General features: G+C 43.8%; 2 protein-coding genes across 2 annotated transcripts in view; one reads left to right on the top strand and one right to left on the bottom strand.

Moving 5' to 3' along the window:
- LOC146890884 (HLA class II histocompatibility antigen, DO beta chain-like) overlaps positions 1-22,806 on the bottom strand; it is a 295,550-nt gene that overhangs the window by 43,795 nt on the left and 228,949 nt on the right. The window lies entirely within an intron of this gene.
- On the top strand, positions 15,007-22,508 carry LOC148119205 (H-2 class II histocompatibility antigen, A-U alpha chain-like). Its single transcript, XM_087898445.1, has 5 exons — positions 15,007-15,160; positions 18,601-18,849; positions 21,235-21,516; positions 21,892-22,066; positions 22,230-22,508. Exons 1-4 carry the CDS (start codon positions 15,076-15,078, stop codon positions 22,044-22,046), a joined length of 771 nt encoding a protein of 256 aa, XP_087754571.1. The 5' UTR covers positions 15,007-15,075; the 3' UTR covers positions 22,047-22,066; positions 22,230-22,508.

Below are 22,806 nucleotides of genomic sequence, written 5' to 3'. Positions count from 1 at the left end.
AAGGATTCAGAAAATATATTCAACAAAATTATAGAAGAAAACTTTCCCAACCTAAAGAAGGATGTTCTAACGAAGGTACAAGAAGCATACAGAACACCAAATAGACTAGATCAAAAAAAAGATATATTCCCTCACCATATAATAATCAAAACACAAAACATACAGAATAAAGAAAGAATATTAAGAGCTGCAAAGGAAAAAGGGCAAGTAATATATAAAGGTAAACCTATCAGAATTACACCTGACTTCTCTATGGAAACCATAAAAGCCAGAAGATCTTGAATAGAGGTGTTGCAGACACTAAGAGACCATGGATGCAAGCCCAGACTATTATACCCAGCAAAGCTTTCTTTCGCCATTGATGGAGAAAACAAGATACTCCAGGACAAAAACAAATTTAAACAATATGTAGCCACACACCCAGCCTTACAGAAAGTACTAGAAGGAAAACCACAACCCAAGGAAGCCAACAACACCCATAATAACATAGACATCTAACAACCCTCTACCAGCACAACTCAAAAAAGGAAAATACACAAACTCTACCACCAAAAAAAAATCGGAGTTCATAACCACTGGTCATTAATATCACTTAATATTAATGGACTCAATTCACCTATAAAAAGGCACAGGTTAAGAGAATGGATAGGAAAACAGGATCCAACATTCTGCTGTTTACAAGAAACACACCTCAACCACAAAGACAGACATTACCTCAGAGTAAAGGGTTGGGAAAAGGTTTTTCAATCAAACGGATCTAAGATACAAGCTGGTGTGGCTATACTAATATCTAACAAAATTGACTTCAAACTAAAATCAATCAGAAGAGATGGAGAAGGACACTTTATACTCATAACAGGAACAATTCATCAGGATAAAGTCTCAATCCTGAATATTTATGCCCCTAATATTAAAGCAACCACTTATGTAAAAGAAACTTCACTAGAACTCAAAGCACACATCAAATCCCACACACTAATAGTAGGAGATTTCAACACTCTTTTCTCACCAATAGACAGGTAAATCAGAGAGGAACTTAACAGAGAAATAAGAGAACTAACAGATGTAATGAACCAAATGGACTTAACAGACATCTATAGAACATTCCACCCAAATAGGAAAGAATATACCTTCTTCTCTGCATCTCATGGGATCTTCTCAAAAATTGATCACATACTTGGTAACAAAGCAAACATGTAGTAACCACCTGTGTCCTATTGGATCACCATGGAATAAAGTTAAAATTTAACAACAATTCTACCCCCAGAAAGCCTACAAACTCATGGAAACTGAACAGTCAACTACTGAACCACCCCTGGGTCAGGGAAGAAATAAAGAAAGAAATTAAAATCTTCCTTGAAATCAATGAAAATAAAGACACAACATACTCAAACCTATGGGACACTATGAAAGTAGTGCTAAGAGGAAAGTTCATAGCTCTAAGTGACCACATTAAAATAAAATAAAATAAAAAAGTGAAAAAGCTCACATTAAAGACTTAACAGCACAGCTGAAAGTTCTAAGAAAAAAAAAAAGAAGCAGACTCACCCAGGAGGAGTAGAAGACTGGAAATAATCAAACTGAGGGCTGAAATCAACAAAATAGAAACACAGAAAACAATCCAAAGAATCAATGAAACAAAGAGCTGGTTCTTTGAGAAAATCAACAAGATTGACAAACCCCTATTCAAACTAATCAAAAGGCAGAGAGAGAACATTCAAATTAACAAGATCAGAAATGAAAAGGGGGACATAACCACAGACACAGAGAAAATTCAGAGAATCATTAGATCTTACTACAAAAGCCTGTATGCCACAAAGTTGGAAAATGTAAAAGAAATGGACTTTTTTTTAGGTAAGTACTATATACCAAAGTTAAATCAAGATCAGGCGAACAATTTAAATAGACCTATAAGTTGTGAGGAAATAGACGCTGTCATAAAAAACCTCCCAACCAAAAAAAGCCCAGGACCAGATGGTTTTAATGCAGAATTCTATCAGAACTTCCAAGAAGAGCTGATACCTATACTTCTTAATGTGTTTCACATAAAAGAAACAGAAGAGTCATTGTCAAATGCTTTTTATGAAGCTACAGTTACTCTGATACCAAAACCACACAAAGATCAACCAAGAAAGAGAATTACAGACCAATCTCACTCATGAACATTGAAGCAAAAATTCTCAATAAAATACTGGCAAACTGAATCCAAGAACACATCAAAAAAATCATCTATTATGATCAAGTAGGCTTCATCCCAGAGATGCAGGGCTGGTTCAACATATGAAAATCCATCAAAGTAATCCATCATATAAATAAACAGAAAGAAAAAATCATATGATAATTTCAGTAGATGCTGAAAAAGCATTTGACAAAATTCAACACCCCTTTATGATAAAGGTTTTGGAGAGATTAGGGATACAAGAATCATACCTAAATATAATAAAAGCAATATACAGCAAGCCAACAGCTAACATCAATTAAATGGAGAAAAACTCAAAGTCATTCCACTAAAATCAGGAACATGAAAAGACTGTCCACTCTCTCCATACCTCTTCAATATAGTGCTTGAAGTTCTAGCAATAACAATAAGACAACATAAGAAGATCAAGGGGATTCGAATTAGAAAGGAAGAAGTTAAACTTTCGTTATTTGCAGATGATATAATAATGTACATAAGCGACCAAAAAAAAATCTACCAAAGAACTCCTACAGCTGATGAATACCTTCAGTGATGTGGCAGGATACAAGATCAACTCATAAAAATCAGTAGCCCTCCTATACACAAAGGATAGAGAAGCAGAGAGGGAAATCAGAGAAACTTCACCTTTCATGATAACCACAAATAGCATAAAGTATCTTGGGGTAACACTAACCAAGGAAGTGAAAAATCTCTTTGACAAGAACTTTAAGGCTTTGAAGAAAGAAATTGAAGAAGATACCAGAAAATGGAAGGATCTCCCATGCTCTTGGAATGGGAGGTTCAACATAAAAAAAATGGCAATTCTACCAAAGGCAATCTATAAATTCAATGCAATCCCTTCAAAATCCCAACAAAATTCTTCAAAGACCTTGAGAAAACAGTAATCAACTTTATATGGGAAAATAAAAAACCCAGGATAGCCAAAACAATCCTATACAATAAAGGTACCTCTGTAGGCATTACCATCCCTGACTTCAAACTCTATTACAGAGCTACAATAATGAAAACAGCTTGGTATTGGCATAAAAACAGAGACGCTGACCAATGGAATTGAATAGAAGACACGGATATTAACCCACAAACCTATGAACACCTGATTTTCGAAAAAAGGAGCTAAAATTATACAATGGAAGAAAGAGAGCATCTTCAACAACTGGTGCTGGCATAACTGGATGTCAACTTGTAGAAGAATAAAAATAGATCCATATCTATCACCATGCACAAAACTCAAGTCCAAGTGGATTAAAGACCTCAATATAAATCCGACCACACTGAACCTGATAGAAGAGAAAGTTGGAAGTAGACTGCAAAACATGGGCACAAGAGACGACTTCCTATGTATAACCTCAGTAGCACAGACAATAAGAGCAACAATGAATAAATGGGACCTCCTGAAACTAAGAAGCTTCTGTAAAGCAAAGGACACTGTCAGTAAGACAAAAAGGCATCCTACTGAATGGGAGATCTTCATCAACCCCACATCAGACAAAGGTCTGATCTCCAAAATATATAAAGAACTCAAGAAAGTAGACATTAAAATTCTAAGTAACCCAATTAAAAAATGAGGTACTGAACCAAACAAAGAATTCTCAACAGAAGAAGTTCGAATGGCCAAGAGATACTTAAGGTCATTTTCAACTTCCTTAGTGATCAGGGAAATGCAAATCAAAACAACTTGATATACCATCTTACACCTGTCAGAATGGCTAAGATAAAAAAAAAAACCACACCACTGATAGCCTATGCTGGAGAGGATGTGGAGTGAGGGGAACACTCATCCACTGTTGGTGGGAATGCAAACTTGTGCACCCACTTTGGAAATCAGTGTGGCAGTTTCTCAGGAAACTGGGAGTCAACCTTCCTCAGGACCCAGCAATTCCACTCTTGGGAATATACCCAAGAGATGCCCTATCATATTACAAAAGCATTTGTTCAACTATGTCCATAACAGCACTATTTGTAATAGCCAGAACCTGGAAACAACCTAGATGCCCCTCAATGGAAGAAGGGATAAAGAAAGTGTGGAACATACACACATTAGAGTACTACTCAGCAGTAAAAAACAATGACATCTTGAATTTTGCAATCAAATGGATGGAACTAGAAAACACTATCCTGAATGAGATAATCCAGACTCAAAAAGATGAATATGGTATGTACTCACTCATTAGTGGACTCTAGCCATAAACAAAGGACATTGAGCCTAGAGAAGCCAAATAATAAGGTGAACCCAATGAAAAACATATATGGATCCTCCAGGAAATTGGAAAAGGACAAGATCACCCTGCAAAAGTTGGGAGCATGGGGGTGGAGATGGGGATGAGGTGGGGGAAAGGGGAAAGGGGGAGAGAGAAGGAAAAAGGGAAGGATTGGGGAGAGCTTGGGGGAGTGGGATGGAGGAAGGGCAGATGGATATAGGAGCAGGGAAGAAGATATCTTCATTAAGGAAGCCATTTTAGGGTTGGCAAGAGACTTGGCTCTAGAGGGGATCTCAGATGTCAATGGAGATGTTCCCTGCTAGGTCCCTAGACAGCAGAGGAGAGGGTGCCTGAACTATCCTTGCTCCACTATCACACTGATGAATATCTTGAATATCACCATAGAACCTTCGTCCGGCAGTGGTTGGAGATAGGGACAGAGACCCATGTCAGAGCACTGGACTGAGCTCCCAAGGTCCAGTTGAAGAGCAAAAGGAGGGAGAGCATGAGCAAGAAAGTCAGGACTGTGAGTGGTTGGTTCACCCACTGAGACAGTGTGCCTGATCTAATGGGAGCCCACCAAATACAGCTGGACTGGGACTGAACGAGCATGTGATCAAACTGGACTCTCTGAATGTGGCTGACAATGGGGGCTGACTGAGAAGCCATTGATAATGGCACTGGGACTTGTTTCTACTGCATGTACTGGCTTTTAGGGACCCTAGTCTATATAGATGCACAACTCCCTAGGCCTGGATGTAGTGGGGGAGGGCCTTGGACTTCCCACAGTGCAGGGTACCCTGCCCTCTCTTAAGACTGGAGGGGGAGGGAAGAGGGGGAGGAGGGGAGCAGAAGGGTAATGGGAGGAGCGGAGGAAGTGGAAATTTTTGAATGGTAAAATAAAAAAAAAAGAAGTTAAAATAAAAATTAACAGAAAGACACACCAAGTTCATGGATTGGAAGACCACATTGCTAACACAGTAATATCCCGAAAGATCTCTAATCAATGAAACCTCCAGTAGCATCTCAAATGGATTCTCAGTAGGTATTAATCTGATTCTAAAATTCACAGAGAATTGCAAAACAGCCAAGCAATCCTGTAGAAGAACACTATTGGGTCATTGGTATAAGGTCGGTCATATAGGATTCTTTTTTTAATTAATTTATTTATTTATTAAAAATTTCTACCTCCTCCCCACCTCTCTTTTCTCTCCCCTTCCCTACATCCCCCTCCCTTTCTAGTCCTAAGAGCAGTCAGGGTTCCCTGCTCCGTGGGAAGTCCAAGGTCCTCCCCCCTCCATCCAGGTCTATAAAGGTGAGCATCCAAACAAACCAGGCTCCCACAAAGTCAGTCCATGCAGTAGAATCAAAGCCCAGTGTCTTTATCCTTGGCTTCTCAGCCAGCCTTCATTGCCAGCCACATTCAGAATGTCCAGTTTGATCACATGCTCCATCACACCCAGTCCAGCTGGCCTTGGTGAGCTCTCATTAGAACAGTCCCACCATCTCAGTGGGTGGACGCACCCCTTGTGGTCCTGACTTCCTTGCTCATGTTCTCCCTCCTTCTGCTCCTCATTTGGACCTTGGGAGCTAAGTCCAGTGCTCCAATGTGGGTCTCTGTCTCTATCTCTATCCATCGCCAGATGAAGGTTCTATGGTGATATGCAAGATATTCATCAGTGTGGCTATGGGACAAGGCCAGTTCAGGCACCCTCTCCTCTGCTGCCCAAGGAACAATCTGGGGATCTCTCCTTGGATCTGGGAACCCCTCTAGAATCAAGTCTCTTGCAAACCCTAAAATGGTTACCTTAATTAAGATACTTACCTCCCTACTCCCATATCCACCCTTCCTCCATCCCACCCATCCCATTCCCCCAAGCTCTCCCCCAAATCTTCCCCTTCTCCCTTCTCTCTACCCATCTCCCCCTACATCCACCCCCCATCCCCCTGTGCACCCAAGTTTTGCCTGGCAATCTTGTCTACTTCCAATATCCAGGAGGATAACTATATGATTTTCTTCAGGTTCACTTTCTTATTTAGCTTCTCTAGGATCACGAATTATAGACTCAGAGACCTTTACTTATGGTTAGAATACACTTATGAGTGAGTACATACCATATTCCTCTTTTTGGGTCTGGGTTACATCACTCAGTAAAGCGTTTTCTATTTCCATCCATTTGATTGCAAAATTCAAGATGTCGTTGTTTTTTACCGCTGAGTAAAACTCCAATGTATATATGTTCCACACCTTCTTTAACGATTCTTCTATTGAGAGGCACCTAAGTTGTTTCCAGGTTCTGGCTATTACAAATAGTGCTGCTATGAACATAGTTGAACAAATGCTTTTGTAATATGATAGGACATCTCTTGGGTATATTCCCAAGAGTAGAATTGCTGGGTCCTGAGGAAGGTTGACACCCAGTTTCCTGAGAAACTGCCACACTGATTTCCAAAGTGGCTGCACAAGTTTGTATTCCCACCAACAATGGATGAGTGTTCCCCTCACTCCACATCCTCTCCAGCAAAGGCTATCATTGGTGTTTTTGATTTTAGCTATTCTGATAGCCACAAATAGCATAAAATATCTTGGGATAACTCTAACCAAGGAAGTGAAGGATATATTTGACAAGAACTTTAAGGCTTTGAAGAAAGAAATTGAAGAAGATACCAGAAAATGGAAGGATCTCCCTTGCTCTTGGATTGGGAGGATCAACATAGTAAAAATGGCAATTCTACCAAAAGCAATCTATGGATTCAATGCAATCCCCATCAAAATCCCAACAAAATTCTTCACAGACCTTCAGAGAATAATCAACTTTATATGGGAAAATAAAAAACCCAGGATAGCCAAAACAATCCTATACAATAAAGGAACTTCTGGAGGCATTACCATCCCTGACTTCAAACTCTATTACAGAGCTACAGTATTGAAAACAGCTTGGTATTGGCATAAAAACAGAGAAGTCGACCTATGGAATTGAATAGAAGACACGGATATTAATCCACAAACCTATGAACACCTGATTTTTGACAAGGGAACTAAAGATATACAATGGAAGAAGGAAAGCATCTTCAACAACTGGTGCTGGCAGAACTGGATGTCAACCTGTAGAAGAATGAAAGTAGATCCTTATCTATCACTATGCACAAAACTCAAGTCCAAATGGATTAAAGACCTCAATATTAATCTGATCACATTGAACCTGATAGAAGAGAAAGTGGGAAGTAGTCTACAAGGCATGGGCACAGGAGACCACTTCCTAGGTAGAACCCCAGTAGCACAGACAATAAGAGCAACAATGAATAAATGGGGCCTCCTGAAACTGAGAGGCTTCTGTAAAGCAAAGGACACTGTCAGTAAGACAAAAAGGCTACCTTCTGTCTGGGAGAAGATCTTCATCAATCCCTCATCAGACAAAGGTCTGATCTCCAAAATATACAAAGAACTCAAGAAAATAGACACTAAAACTCTAACCCAATTAAAAATGGGGTACTGAACTGAACAGAGAATTCTCAACAGAAGAACTTTGAATGGCCAAAAGACACTTAAGGTCATGCTCAACCACTTTAGCGATGAGGGAAATGCAGATCATATAGGATTCTTATACCCAGTGAGTGTCCTGCAAAAAATCATATTACTGTGGTTGTATTGTGTAATATTGATTTAATTTGGCAGAGATGTGTTACACTTGTTTATGCTGTGGAAGATTACTTTAACTGTGTAAAGGCATGTTACCTTTGTTTCTGCTGCCTTTGTCAATGATGTAAAGATGTGTTACATTTGTTCTGCATAAGAAGTCTCCATGTCATGCTCTGGGAGCTGGCTGGCAGGGAGGGGAGCGGTGCCATTAACACCTGGGAGCAAAGAATAATTTTCCTAGGAAATGCGTATAATCAAGAGAAAGTGAAAAACAACATTTTACAAAAAAAAAAATCAAAAGTAAGTGGGAAGATATCACTGACTTGGATGAGGTATAATCCATAAAGTTAGAATAATGATTTTATATTCATTTATGTGTGTGTGCATGTATGTGGAGGTCAGAGAACACAGAGAGAAGTCAGTCTCTCCGTCCACCATATGAGTCCCAGCGTCAGAACCCAGGCACCGTGGCAAACACCTTCCCCCACTGAGGCGGTGCCATGGTCCTATTTGGAGTCTCAGTTGGGGCTGAGGAACAAAGCTTTGGGGCCTTGAGAATCCTCAGTTCAGGGCCAATGCATGCTGGAAGTGCCCAGGCGGCCAGCGTCTATTTTCTGTCTCTGCCTCAGCTACAGGACTGCGGAGTTTCCTGGGTTAAACACTCAAATTCACTGTCCAGTTCTATTACAATTCTTAAGGCATCTTTACTACTATATTTTATCTACTTGTTCTCAGAACTGAAACAACGCAACTGTGATTTCACACAGACCCCACAGAGGTCTGTAATTCCTCACAGAGGCAGACACGAATGTCCCCCATCTGATGCGCACTGACTCATTGTCCACAAGGAGACTCCGTCGAGCCCTGTTGGGGCTCAGAGAAAGAAAGTTTCAGAAGGAAAGTTCCAGTCTCAGGGCAACTACAGACAGTTCTAGTTGGACCCAGCTTGGGCTAAAACCCCGACTCTGCCTCCAGTGGTCTGAGCTCAAGAACTCTTGTTTGTATTTTGATGAAACAAAAAATTATTGCTAGCCCCAAAGTCCATAATAGTTCCAAGCAAATCTGACTGGATTTCTATTTTGATTCCTTGTTTTCTTAATGAGAACACTATCACACTGTCTGCAGCTGAGCCAAGATGGACCCACAGGAGCCCCCAGCCGTGCACCTGATGCTGTGTCAGAGCTGAGAGAGAGGAGCCCTTTGCTGCGCGTGAGGAGTCCACAGAAAAGGGAAGTCGGCCAAGGGTGTAGGTGTAGGTGATGGTTCCTGTGAGTAACATCTCTGGAGGCACTGGCTGGATGCTTTGCCATGTGTGGGTCCCACGAGAGGAAGTGTGGCATAAATTCCCCCAGGACCACGATGCATCACAACTGCCTGGCTGGTGCATCACTCAGATCTTAGGCTCCCTGGGTAAAATGGAGAATGGAAGAACATTAAGGTTCCACCTCAGGTGCCACATGAAGGTGTTAATAGAGTAAAAGCACAGAGAGTTGCTGTCATCATCATAGTCATTATTATTAATTACTGCGTCATTGGTCACCGTGATGGTTGTAGCTGGCAGGTAACATCCCAATGTCTTCACGTTCTAACTATCTTGGCAGAGGAGAACTAGTGTCTCTGGGAAGAAACTCTCAGGGGTCAGGAGCCACTGGAAGACTGGAATTCTCTGTACTGAGTAGGAATGGATGGCTGTCCATTTGTGCTTTGGTTCTGTATGGATGTGATCACTTTTAGAATGAGTTCTGGGACAGATCTGAGTCAGGAGACACTGAAAAACTGGAGTTCTCTGTACTGAGTAGGAATATATGGCTGTCCATTTGTGCTTTGGTTCTGAGTGGGCGTGTCCACTTTAAGAATGAGCTTCAGGACTCATCTGGATTCATGCTGTCACCTCCACCATTAACACAGCACAGACTTTCTGGTTGACTCAAACTGTGAGGATCTGGCTCAGACCAATGCAGTTGACTTGAGGGCTCATCGGTAGTTAAAGATTGTTTAGTTATTGTTACATGTAAGGGTATTTTGCCTGGCTGTATAACTGTGCACCATCTGTGAGCAGTACCTGAGGATGCCCTGGAATTGGAGTTACAGGTGGTCGTGAGCTGCCATGTTGGTGCTGGGAACTGAACCAGGGTCCTCTGCAAGAGCAGCCAGTGCTCTAACTATGGCCCCACCTTCTTCCCTCACTGGAAGGGAGGTCACTTCAAGTCGTTCTTGTTTACAGACACCGTCCACTTCAGATGGTGTGTGCCAACCAGGTTCCAAATCTTAACTGTGACCCAGATCTCAAAGGCAGCCCCTGTACCCACACACTCCTGCTGACCTTCACCTTGTGTAGAACCTCAGAAGGACACACCCATCACTGAGTCCCATCCATGTCTCCCTGCCCAACCCCAAACTCAGGCACCCCACTGCTATCTTGCCAGGCTTCTATTACAAGAAAATTTTTTAGAAACTGCCCAAAGAATGCTAAAATCAGAGATTATGACGAACTATAGAAAGAACATTTAGTTATTTGGAGCAGGGGGACTATTCTGTTAAACATATAGAAAGAAATCTGAATTCATGTGTTTAATAAGGAATATAATGAATTATTAAAATATTAAAATTTGGGGGGATTGAATAAGATTTGTATGTTCTTAAAGATAAATAGAACGTGTAATTTTAAAGCATTCAACATCTACACAAATTTTTATGAAGTTGAGGCTGTTTTTCTAGGAATCAATATGAAAAGTGATTATACACACCGACACTCAACACAAGTCTAAGGACAGAGTGATTATGTAAAATAATTAGCCTTCCCCACTACCACATTGCTTAATATTTTCAGAGTTCTGTTTTTTAATTGTTCTTATATGGAGACCATTTTATCATTATTTTATAATATCTGCAACAGTGATAATAATTATGGCTCTGTGATAAAGAGTTAATTTCGAGGACAGGGTCAGGACAACAGAGCGACTTTGCACTGATGCTGGGCCCTCTGCTCTCTCCTCACCCTTCACTCCCCATCCAGTGTCTCATCCCTACCAAGGAAGCAGAAGCAAACCTCAGAAGCTAACCGGGGTCATTGCCAAGAGCCTCAGCTGAAGTTATGCTGAAGTGAAACCGGCTGGCACTGGATGCTTTCTCTTCAGCCAATAAGGGGCAGGTGTGGGCAGCATCACTTGTCTCCGGAAGAATAGGATGTTGGAGCTCACAGGAATAGGGCCAATGTGCAAAGGCAGCCATGTCACAGAGCCAGCAAAAGCTGGTGTATAAGAAATGTCTAACAAAGGTTTGTGACGTATTCCGTGAAAACACGTTAGAAATGCATGGAAAGCTGAAGCCCTGGCCCAGGGTCCGGATAGAAATGATATCAGTCAAATAAAAAATTCCATAGTTAACAGTGTAAAACTGGAAACCAACAGGAGTGATAAATAAGCCTTAAAGTATATTAAACCAACTAATCATGTGAATCCACACAGTCCTGCCTCCTTCCACAAAGTAGGAAAATGCTGGCACTGGCGTCATCCATCACATCCTAGCGTCAGAGCCAGGCGCGGTAACTATCGGAACCTGTAATTCCACGTTCTGAGAGCTGAAGCAGGAGGTTTCACATCTGAGGTCAGTCAGGTGAGGCTGTTGCTTTGTTTTGTTTTTGCTATGTCGCAGTCATGGGCCTCACCCCACCACTCGGCTGAGGGCCCTTGCAGGTCTCACCGCACCCACACCAGTCGGCTGAAGGCCCTTGCAGGTTTGCCCAGCTCTCCTTGTGCTGCAAATTCTGATGAATAAACCTAATGTTTCCGATGTTTAAAGATCAAAGAAAAGCTAACACAGGAAAACTTTTAAAAATATCATTTTTTCATTGCATGGTTTGTAAACCAGTCCTAGTTTTATAAAACTTTGTGAAATTTTTATTGTATTGATAACATTTGTAGAGGTCTTGAGTAAGAGTACTATTCAGTAAGTTTTGACAATAGTCTTGTAACTCATGCTCCTGTGAAGATAGTATCTTTCTAGATACAGATGAAAATCGTATGTGTGGAGCAGAGAGGAGTGATACTGTCTAGGGGGAAATAACAGAGGAGGAAAGTGGGAAGGGTGGGGACATGGCCAAGGTACACGACACACCTGTATTAAAGTGTATTTGCAAAACCTAGTACTTTGTACAAGGAATATGCTCCAATAACACTTTATTTAAAAGAGATGAAGGGCTGGAGAGAGGACTCGGGGGTTAAGAGCACGTATTGTTCTCGCAGAGGACCTGAGTTCAGTTCTGCACCCTCCCTGGTGCTGCTGCATCAATTGCCTGCAGCTCCAGGTCCAGGGGTCCAGTGTCTCTTCTGGACTCCGGGCACCTGCATGCACACACCCACACACAGAAACACACAAGTACACATAAGTAAAAACGGAGAAATACTCTTCATGAACCTCACACAGGGTGCACTGTGGACTGAGCTCATCTGACCACTATCCCAGTTTTACATTATAGAGTAAGTGTGTCTGCTCTACGGTTTCATATAGCACATATTTCCCTTAAAAGATGTATTCATTGTTTTTATTTATGTGTATATGTTTGTCTACATGAGTTTATGTGTACCACACACACAACGGTGCCAAGCGAGGCCAGAGGGTGCCCTGGAGCTGGAGTTCCAGGCAGTTGTGGCCCCATGTGGGTGCTGGGAAGGCCCAGGTCCTCTGCAGCAGCAGTCAGTGCTCTTAACCCCTAGGCCAGATCCCTGGGTTTACTGATAGCTTTCTTCTTGTGCCCAGCATTTTTTTCTTTTCTGTTTGTTCATCTTTGCTTTTAAATTTTATTTCTTAAATTTATTTATTTGTACATGTGCACGCCAGCTTTTCTACATGTGCACATGTGTATGCCTTGCCCTAGGAGGTCAGAAGAGGACGTCAGATCCCAGCAGCCACATGTTAGCTCACAGCTACCTGGGACTCCAGCTGCAGGGGATCTGACTTACACAGTTTGTTTGTCCCCCCTTTTCTGCACAGGGCGCTTTCCTATCATATGGAGCTGACTGCAGGTTGGACAGGGAACTTCATGGATGCAACTTTCATGCTGTGGTGGGCCGTGGTGTGTGTGTGTGTGTGTGTGTGTGTGTGTGTGTGTGTGTGTGTGTGTGTCTGCCTCTGGGTCACCTTGTGCTTGTAAGCAACTCATCTCCCTTGATCCTATCAGTAATTCCAAGAAACTTGTTGCTTCCCCAAGCTTGATTTGGGTGGAATCATCTCATTGTGTGCTGTCTGTGTCCTGTTGAAGAACAGTCATTTGTTCAGGTCTCTGCAGAAGCTCATACAGCATCTAATAAGATCTATTAACACCTTTAGGCAAAGATCAGCAGAGAAATCAGAGAAAACTCACCATGGAAAAACACGGGGCCTCTCTGGATATCAAAGGCAGTAAAGCCAGTGGGGATATACACTAGGAAAGGTGTTTTAAGGAATTTGCTTACACAGATGTGGGGATGAACCAGCATGTCTGAGGGCCACTGGGCCGGTGGTCTTCAGAAGGACAGAAGGAAACTGTGCTGGCAGAGGTGACAGTGACTTCCCTTCTTCAAACAAGCCTCGGCTGGCTCTTAAGGCTTCCCAGCTGTAGCCAGCTCATCCCTATTGTTCAGGGTCTTCTCTTAACATCAACTGATTACAGAATTAATCACACCGCGGAATACCTACACGAACACCTGGGTGGGTGTTTGATTGAACAACAGGGGATCGTAACCCAGGCACTAAATCTGGTCCCTAAATTATCTACACGGAATTTTCTCTCATTCTAGCAACAAGTGGGGCAAATAGGAAAACTCTGATTACCTTAATAAATTTGCCCAGAAGGAGGCAATCCCGCAGTGAGGCTAAGACTGAAGCAGCACCTAGGCAGGAGCTGGTGGCCCTGTCTCACCCCTCCACAGTCTCGCCATTTTGAAGACCAAGGGCTAACACACTAGTCTCACGAGGACAGAATGATCCTAAGTGATCCTAAATGATCACAAGCTTGTGACCTCCATAGAATGCAGAAAACTCAGTCTTCTATAAAGAATAGAATCCCCCTAGGTCGCCTTGACTTTAATCCTCAGCCCTCACATTTATCTGAAGTATTCACATAAAAGGATAACAAATTTGGAAAACCCAGCAGTTTGGGGAACAACAATACTTTGTAAGTTACAAGAATGCCTTTCGACATTTGACTGAACATTGTTACATTAAAAATATTTTAAGAGTTATCGAGTTAGACAGAACTTCCTTTTGTGTTCACTGTCCTTAACCTTCCTTTAGATGTGGTCAGCGCATTAACACACCAAGCACAAAGATTACTCATAAGACGGGGGAAGTCTGGATAAACATCTTGCATTCCTGATGGAGGCTGTGGGTCTCAAAGCCTCTGTATTCCGACTAGAAACATAAGGGGTTCTGAGCAAAGATCCTCCCCACCCGGGTTTACAGAAGTAGAAAGAGCAATGGCTTTGACTGGCCATTATTTTGTGGGGACCCTTTGGATTGGTGGTCAGCTCACAATCTGGAGTGTTCTGTATGCACCATGAAAAGAAATAAAGAAAAGAAAAAACAGCTAACTCATGTATGTGAGCCTGAGAAATGGCTGGATGTGGGGGTTGGGAAAGCCACAGGGAAAAAAGTAAATTTAGGGGAGACTTCCTGGACCATACAGCCCAGATACAAAAATTTAAGTAACATCATTGCTATCTAAGAATTCAGTTGTCTATGAGGTTTTTCAGACCTTCCCTCCTCTCTTGCCAGCCGCACACTCATGCACAGGATAAAGTCTGATGTGGAGATTTTTCTCCTTCCCAGGGCATCCCTCAGGTCCACTCTGAGCAGAGGCTGCAGTGGTCCTGGAGTTCCCCTTCACCTCCTCCAGGCCTCTCACTACAAACTCTGTACCTGGCAACTGTGACGTCATCACGACAGAATTTTATGATTGGATATGGCGGGTTTGGTTTGCAGTCAGACCTCCTTAGCTGGATCCTCACAATCTCTTGAGGACTCAGAACATCAGCTTCTGAGATCACGCCGGGAAGAGGATGATGCCCAGCAGAGCTCTAGTTCTGGGGGTCCTCGCCCTGACCACCGTGCTCGGCCCCTGTGGGGGTGAATTCGACATTAAGGGTGAGTTGCACGGCTGAGGATGCCTGGAGCCGGGAAATGGGAAATCTAGAGAAGAGGGAGACACAAATTGGCTGAGATACAAATTCTCAGTAATAGATGGTCTAACAACTGTGTGGCCCCGTTTGTCTTCAGGAGGCTCCAATTGGTGAGCTGTGCTCACCAAGCCAAGATTCTAATGGTGGGACCAGTGAGGGAAGTGTGGTGAGTTCTGTGTTGGTGGGGTTCTCTCTAAACTTGGGGTGTTTCCACAAATGGATGATTTTTCATTACTAAAAATACGTGAACTTTTCTCTCAAATCTCTCTTGAGGGTTTCTGGAGCCCTATGTACCCGTCTCATGGAGTGTATCCTAAGGAAAACAGTTCCATGAATCATGTATACAGATGTACAGAAAACACTTCCCTTGTGTTGGGATTTATACTCTCCATGCTAGGAGCTGGCCCTGGTAGGAAGTGAGAGAAGGGGCCACCATCCTACAGGACAGTCCTCCTGAATCTTGGTTTCCTCATCTGTCACCTCACAAGTGACCAAGGCAAATAAGTACATAGATGTGCTTTAAAAACAGTGAAAACCAGGCTGGGCCTGGGAGTGCTCACCGGTAACTCAGTGCTTAGGTGCCCAAGCAAGAGGGTCCTGAGTTCAAGGACAGCCTGGGCTACTTAGAGAGACTTTTACTACTTAATTCATTAGTAAATGCCTGTAAATGTCGATTTTTCCCATATCCCTTCCAAATATAATTTCATATTTTTGTAACAAAGTAAGGAATGTAGGCCTGCGCTACTCCTTATCCAAGGAAGTTCTATACAGCAACACAGGATACACAAGCCTGAGGCCCCATGGCCCGTGTTGCCACCTGTCTCCACCCTCCCTGTGTACATCCTTGCCCTTCCTCAGGACCCCTCAGTAAGTCTGCCACTTTACAGACATTAATAGTAGTTTTTTAAAATACAGTTGAAAAGTCAAATGTTTGAAACAGGAAGTGAAAGAGATCGAGCGACCTGTGAACCATGGCAGCTCTCATTCCGGTTTTGTTGGGAGGTAGAAGTCTCGCCTGGGAGACTTCTCCAGAGAACTTGTCTCCTTTCTCCCCAGTTTCTCTTTTCAGTATAATACGAGAGTGCCTGAACCAGGTGTGAGCAGACACAGTGGGCACAGTTCTGAGGAACCACAAAACTGTAGGGCTATGTGAAAATATTATCATTTCTTTTGAATTTATAAGGAAAAAAGTGAAATTTCAAGGTCTAAAGAGTGCTTTGATTTTAACTCAGCCTATATTACATTTGTCTTACATATAAAATATGACTTTCAATATTTTCATCAAGGAGGGGCCACAGAGCTAAATGCAAGGGTGTACAGGTCCTAATGCAGTCCTGCTCATCGCTGACCCTGACCTAACTTTCACTCCATTCTGCCACCTGTCAGTCATTCCCAGAGTCACCATGGGCCTCAAAACTAGCAATAATCATTCAGTACTCCCCTTTGAAAAGCACTTGCCCAGCTAAGAAGTGGACACCGAAACACAGAAAAACTGTTGCCTGCCCCTAGGAAGTGTGCACACTAGTGATGGGTGCAGACCAAGGTCAGGGAGCAGAAAGGCCATTGCTGAGGACAGTGAATGCAGTTGAGGCCCAAACTGTAATGACAGGAAGCAATGTGGTGTCCTCAGCAGTGCTTGTGGCCCAGGACATGAACCTGCTGAAGCAAACGTGGTGTACATTCACATTTGGAAACTAAATCAAGATTTATTGTTAGTGGATAAGAAAGCTTTGAGGGGGAGGTGTGGTGTTGTGGGTCGGGTAGGGGACTGGTGATACAGCCAAGATGACTTTGCTCGGATGGGAGGAGCCAGAGGAGGAGTAGAATGTGGATAGAGAGACAGAGGGGCTGGGGGTCCTAGTGTGGTTGGAAGCCTAGTAATTACAGCTGAGCAGACTCCTTCAGAGTAGAGGAGGTTTCAGCAAATTAAAAAAACAACAACCACCTTTATTTCAACGGGAAAAAGAGACCCCTGCAAACAACAGGATATGAGAGGATGGTGTAGTTAGTTCTGATTGCAGCTTCTTGCACAGAACGCCAGACTGTGATCTGCCCACCGCCACTTACAGCACATTACATGTACTTGTTTGTCTACCGACCCAACTCTCCTAGCATTCGCCAGGCATGGTAACTGCAGAGACCTGGCTAGCCAGTTACTTCTGACACAGCACCATGTGTGACATTTGCTGAAACTCAATAAATGAAGAAGGAAGAAAAGATGAAACTAATTACTAAAATCTATGCCTTGACAATGTCTATTTGACCTCCTTTGGGTGGAATTGCCTGCTTGGCAGCCATTCACTGTGGTATCTCACACATGCTCAGTTGGAGGAGAAAGTTTTAATTCACCATGGATCTGCAAATGAATGGTAGTGTTGGTTTGGGGAAAAAATAGAAGGTAGGGAATGGCAGAAGCATACAATCCAATTAAGTCTCTGTAAACGGAGACTGCCTGTCATTTCCTGGTCACCCAGACCTGAATAATCACACAGAAACTATATTAACTATAATGCTGTTTGGTCAATAACTTAAGTCTTATTTCTATCTAGCTCTTTTCTTAAATTAGCCCATTTCTCTTAATCTGCGCATCGCCTCGAGGCTGTGGCTTACCCATAAAGGTTCTGGACGCCTTCCTTCGGCAGCTACATGGCATCTCCCTGACTCTGCCTGCTCTCTCTCTATCTCTGTTCAGATTTCCCACCTGGTTTTACTCTGCTAAGCCATTGGCCCAAACAGCTTTATTCATCAACCAATGGTAATAAAACATATTCAAAACATACAGAGGTGAATCCCATACCAAGTTTCTATTTCTTTTATTCCAGAAGAAATCAGAAAACTGTCCTGTAGATCCCCACAGTTAACAATGCAGGAACTTTAAATATAACAGTTTCCATATATTTTGTAGTGAATAATAGTTTGTATTATTTTCTTTATTTAGGATTTTACGTGCTTTTCCTTCTATTAAAGAGTGAGAAGGGATCCCTGTATGGAAAGTGTCCCTTTTAAGAAGAGAAATAAAATGTAACAGATATGTTATTAACTTATGAAAGACCAATGAGACCCAAACTTAGAAAAGAGCAAGCAGACCAACTGAATCTTTGTGAAGAAGGCTTTCCTCTTCTACTCACTTGTGAGCTACTTGGCTTAGGCTATCATGTACCAGACCCTGAAGGAGGTGCTCAGGATAGCAGAAATCAAACCCATGACATATACCATTGTCATAATGTGACACATGTCATAACCAACACTGAGAGTGATAGGAAAGTGACGGAAATGTGCCAAAAAAAAAATGAAGTCCATGGTATTTTTAAAAAGTATTTTTTATCGTTTTGTTTAATAGTTCTTGTTTAATAGTTCTTTTTTTCCCTGTTTTTCATTTTTCGGCTATGCATCTCAATTCACCAGCCGACCATGTCGGCGCCTATGGTATAGAAATCTATCAGTCTTACGGACCCAGCGGCCAGTACACATTTGAATTTGATGGCGATGAGTTGTTCTATGTGGACTTGGGTAAGAAGGAAACAGTCTGGAGGATTCCTGAGTTTGGCCAGCTGAGAAGCTTTGACCCACAAGGCGGACTGCAAGAGATAGCTACAGCAAAACACAACTTGGACGCCCTGATCAAAGAAACCAATTCTACCCCAACTACCAATGGTACGTGCTCAGCATCCCACTTCTCCCTCCCTTTTCTGGTAGGGAATGCTATTCACTGCTCTATAAAACCCTCTCCTTGAGGAAAGGCAACAATCCATGCCATTCCTTATGGCTGGGACAGGAAATACCCAACCAGGTGCCACCTGTGACCTTCCAAGAGCCCTGGTGCTGAGCAGTTAGGCACCATTGTGGTGCGAGAGTTCAGGGTAGGGAGATGGAAGAGAGGGAAAGGCAGAATGGTTTTGGGCTGGGGAGAGAAGCAGATCTGGAGAAATGCAGGTGATGAGGAATGGACAGCTGGCCACTGAGTACAGAGAGATGTCTGGACTATGACCAAGGGCCAGGTCTTGATCCAGGACCCTCAAACAGCCAAAAGGGCCCGAGTTGATATCTGTGATTCTTGTTATCACAGGGGGACTGTGCAGGGGTTTGTGGTGGAACCATGTTGGTATCTGAGGACTATGCTGTCATGGGTGCCATACCAATCTGGGTGGTCTGCATGGCCACCAGGGACCATGGTCACAAGCTGGGCAACTGCCGAAAATCATGTTTGGGTCCTTGGCCCTACAGCAACCAGGACCTGAGTTGGTATCTAGGGCTCCTGTTGTCACCAAGGGCTTTGCAGAGGACCAGGGTCTTGTTAGCCATCTTGGACCATGTCAGGGTCTGAGAACCGTGCCATGCCTGGGGCTATGCTGATCTGTGTGGCCAGTGCTGCTACCTGGAGTCATGGAGACTTCCAGGTACAGGCCGCTGCCTAGGGTCATGTCTGTAGCTAGGGGTCTATGGTGATGTTCATGGCTGGTGTTAGCACCAGGATCATTGGAACCATGCTGCGCTGAGCCAGCCCCACCCTTCACTGGCCCTAGAATAGTTGGTCCTGCCCCTTGCTGGATATCATAGCAGGCAAGCTGGCTCTACTCCTTAGGGGAGAGCTCATCCAACCCCCTTCCCTGCCACTCAGGAAAGATGGCCTCATTCTTCACCATAGGCCTGCACCTTACCTGGGAAGCACACTAGAGTTGACCCTGTGGTTGGGGACACAGGTGAGCCATTCTTGCGGGCATGAGAGCTGGAGAGTTGACCTTGGACTCCCCTTGTCTGCCATGTGGTAGCATGGGTGAGGGAAAGATGTCCTCCCCTTCACCCATTACTACCAGTGGCAGGTGAGAGAGCTGGCCCTGGGGTCACAAGAGTAAGAGAACTAGCCCTGTCCTATACCAGCTACAGTACCCAGAACAGCAGACCCTGTACCCCACCTGGGGAGCACACTAGAACTGAACCTGTTGTTGGGGACACAGGTGGCCAGTTCTGAGGGGTGAGAGTAGGAGAGCTGACCCCACCCCCACCCCAATCTATATATCCCAACAACAACCAGGAGAGAGGGCCCTGCACCTTACCTGGGCAAAACAGCAGAGCCAGCCCTGGTAATATGAGCAGGGGACCCAGATCTGAAGGCTTGAGAGCCAGAGAACTGGCCCCACTCCTTGCTGTAGGCTGCCCTGGGTGAACTAGCTGGGGCAGTGCTGCAGAGCTCATCTGGGTAGTGACAAGGAGGAAAAACTAGCCAGCTGATCAACCCAGCAACTACCCAGGCCCAGAATCAGGGCTATGAATTGGCCCACACCAACATTTACTGAATCTGTGAACTGTTGAAGCATGTGCAGTGGACAAACCTACAAATCCAAAACAGCAGAATCTCCATGACACAGAATGACAGGAGCCCCAGTGAGAGCCCATTAGCGGTGGCATAGCAGAAGCCAGAGGCCAGGAACCAGACCAAGGACTCATAGCAATGAACTCTTTTAAGTAAGGATGTGTGGACTAAAAAGGGTAAACTGTGTGACTCACCAGGCCACACTACAGCTTCCACAACATGACTGGTCTTCTTTTTGTTTTTGTTGTTTGGTTGGTTTGGTTTTTGAATTTTCTTTTAAATTTGATTTTGTCTTGAGGGAGGTTGCAGGGCAGAGGGTGGGTGCGAGGGGACAGGAGATAAGTGGGATTGGAATGCATGATGTGAAATCCACAAAGAATCAATAAAAGTTAAAAAAAAATCTCCTTTCCAAGGCATGTCCAGATCTCATTACCGTCATCCTTTCTCTTCTTACAAATCATATATCCCATGTAATATGAAGCTCTTTGTTCCCACAATGCACTCCTTGAATCTTTTGAAGAGGGCCTGGTAGATATTTTAACACCCTAGAGAGAAAGGCACCAGGATAAAGTGGATGCAGCACATGTTAGCTTCAAGCAGGAGGGAAGGTCAGGTTGTTGGACCATCATGTACGTGAGGCTCAACGAGGGTTCCCTCACCAGACAGTGCAGAAAGTCAGGGAGAGAAACTCCTATCAATCACTCATATCCAGGCCATTTCCTTTCCAGACATTCCTGAGGTGACCGTGTTCCCCAAGACCCCTGTGCTGCTGGGTCAGCCCAACACCCTCATCTGCTTTGTGGACAAGATTTTCCCTCCTGTGGTCAACATCACATGGCTGAGAAACAGTGAGTCAGTCACAGAGACTGTTTATGAAACCAGCTTCATCTCCAACCGTGACCATTCCTTCCACAAGATATCCTACCTCACCTTCATCCCTTCTGACGATGACGTCTATGACTGCAAGGTGGAGCATTGGGGCCTGGAGGAGCCAGCGCTGCAACACTGGGGTACGTGTGGGTTCTCCCTGCTTCTGTACTGGTGCTGCAACACTGGGGTACGTGTGGGTTCTCCCTGCTTCTGTACTGGTGCTGCAACACTGGGGTACATGTGGGTTCTCCCTGCTTCTGCACCGGCGCTGAAACACTGGGGTATGTGTGGGTTCTCCCTGCTTCCGCATGTTCTTTGTTAACTCTAGAACAGCCTGCCTTCTGGCTCTGGTGACCAAATTCATTTTCCTCTCTTCTATCTAGTGATAGACTTTATGTTTTTCCTTAGGACCAGTCCCAAAGTCTGTGGACTGATTTCCATCCTCACCCGGGCCCTCTTACATGCTTATACATGAACATGCTCCCCCACTGACTCCAAAACCTTCACTTTCTTAGAACCTAAGATTCCAGCCCCCATGTCAGAGCTGACGGAGACTGTGATCTGTGCCCTGGGGTTGTCTGTGGGCATCGTGGGCATCATGGTGGGCACCATCTTCATCATTCAAGGCCTGAGATCAGGTGGTTCCTCCAGACACCCAGGGCCCTTATAAACCACACTCTGGAGAGGAAGGTAAGGGTTTATGTTTGTGGGAGCTGAAGTCACCACACAGGGGGAGCAAAGGAAGGGGAGACGGGTGACAATGTGGTTGGATCATTGTTGGAGAATTGTGCAGTGGTGTGAACACAGCTCAGCACCTCGGGAACACATCCCTCTCCTGTCTGTTTTGTTGCAGGTGTGTGATCCTCTCCAGGGCAGACGTGGTGTGCTGGATGGCCTGGGTCAATGTGTTTCCTGGGCCAATTCATCATGTTGTCTTCCCCAAGTATGCTTGGGGAAGTGATTTTGCTTTTCTCTTGAACTTGAGGTCCCCCCTCATAGCTCACATACCCTAGGAATTCACTCCTGATCTGAGTTTTGTTTCTTGGTATCTTTCAAATTGTATCTACTGTAGAATCTCAGTGACCCTGGTTCAGTAGCTCCATGAAACCAATAAATCATCTTTTGTAAATCAGTTACTGGTTTTGTTTTGTTTTGTTTTTGTCTTTCATCTTGGAGTTTCTGGATCCGGGGCCATGGTGGTGTTACAGAAACAAACAAATACAGCCTCAGAATGCCCAGGAATCTTGGCCAAGGTTGAAGTTTCTCTCTTCTTTAGTTCCCATCCCTGTCCATTGTCATCTGTCCCCAGTCAGACACCATGGTGTTGGAGGAGGCCGATTGTTGGTTTCCAGCTGCTCAGCACCAAAATAATCACACAGAAACTGTGTTAATTAAATCACTACTTGGTCCATTAGCTCTAGCTTCTTATT

This window comes from Myodes glareolus, chromosome 18 (assembly GCF_982192425.1).
Source record: "Myodes glareolus chromosome 18, mMyoGla1.1, whole genome shotgun sequence".
NCBI classification, from domain to species: domain Eukaryota; kingdom Metazoa; phylum Chordata; class Mammalia; order Rodentia; family Cricetidae; genus Myodes; species Myodes glareolus.
Note: the sequence above shows the minus strand (reverse complement) of the source record. Positions and strands in the feature narration are given on the sequence as shown.

Coding starts and splice junctions, on each gene's coding strand:
- LOC148119205 (XM_087898445.1), top strand. CDS start 15,076: ATGATGCCCAGCAGAGCTCTAGTTCTGGGGGTCCTCGCCCTGACCACC. Junction 15,161..18,600: donor GGGTGAATTCGACATTAAGG/GTGAGTTGCACG, acceptor TCAATTCACCAG/CCGACCATGTCGGCGCCTAT. Junction 21,517..21,891: donor GCCAGCGCTGCAACACTGGG/GTACGTGTGGGT, acceptor TCACTTTCTTAG/AACCTAAGATTCCAGCCCCC.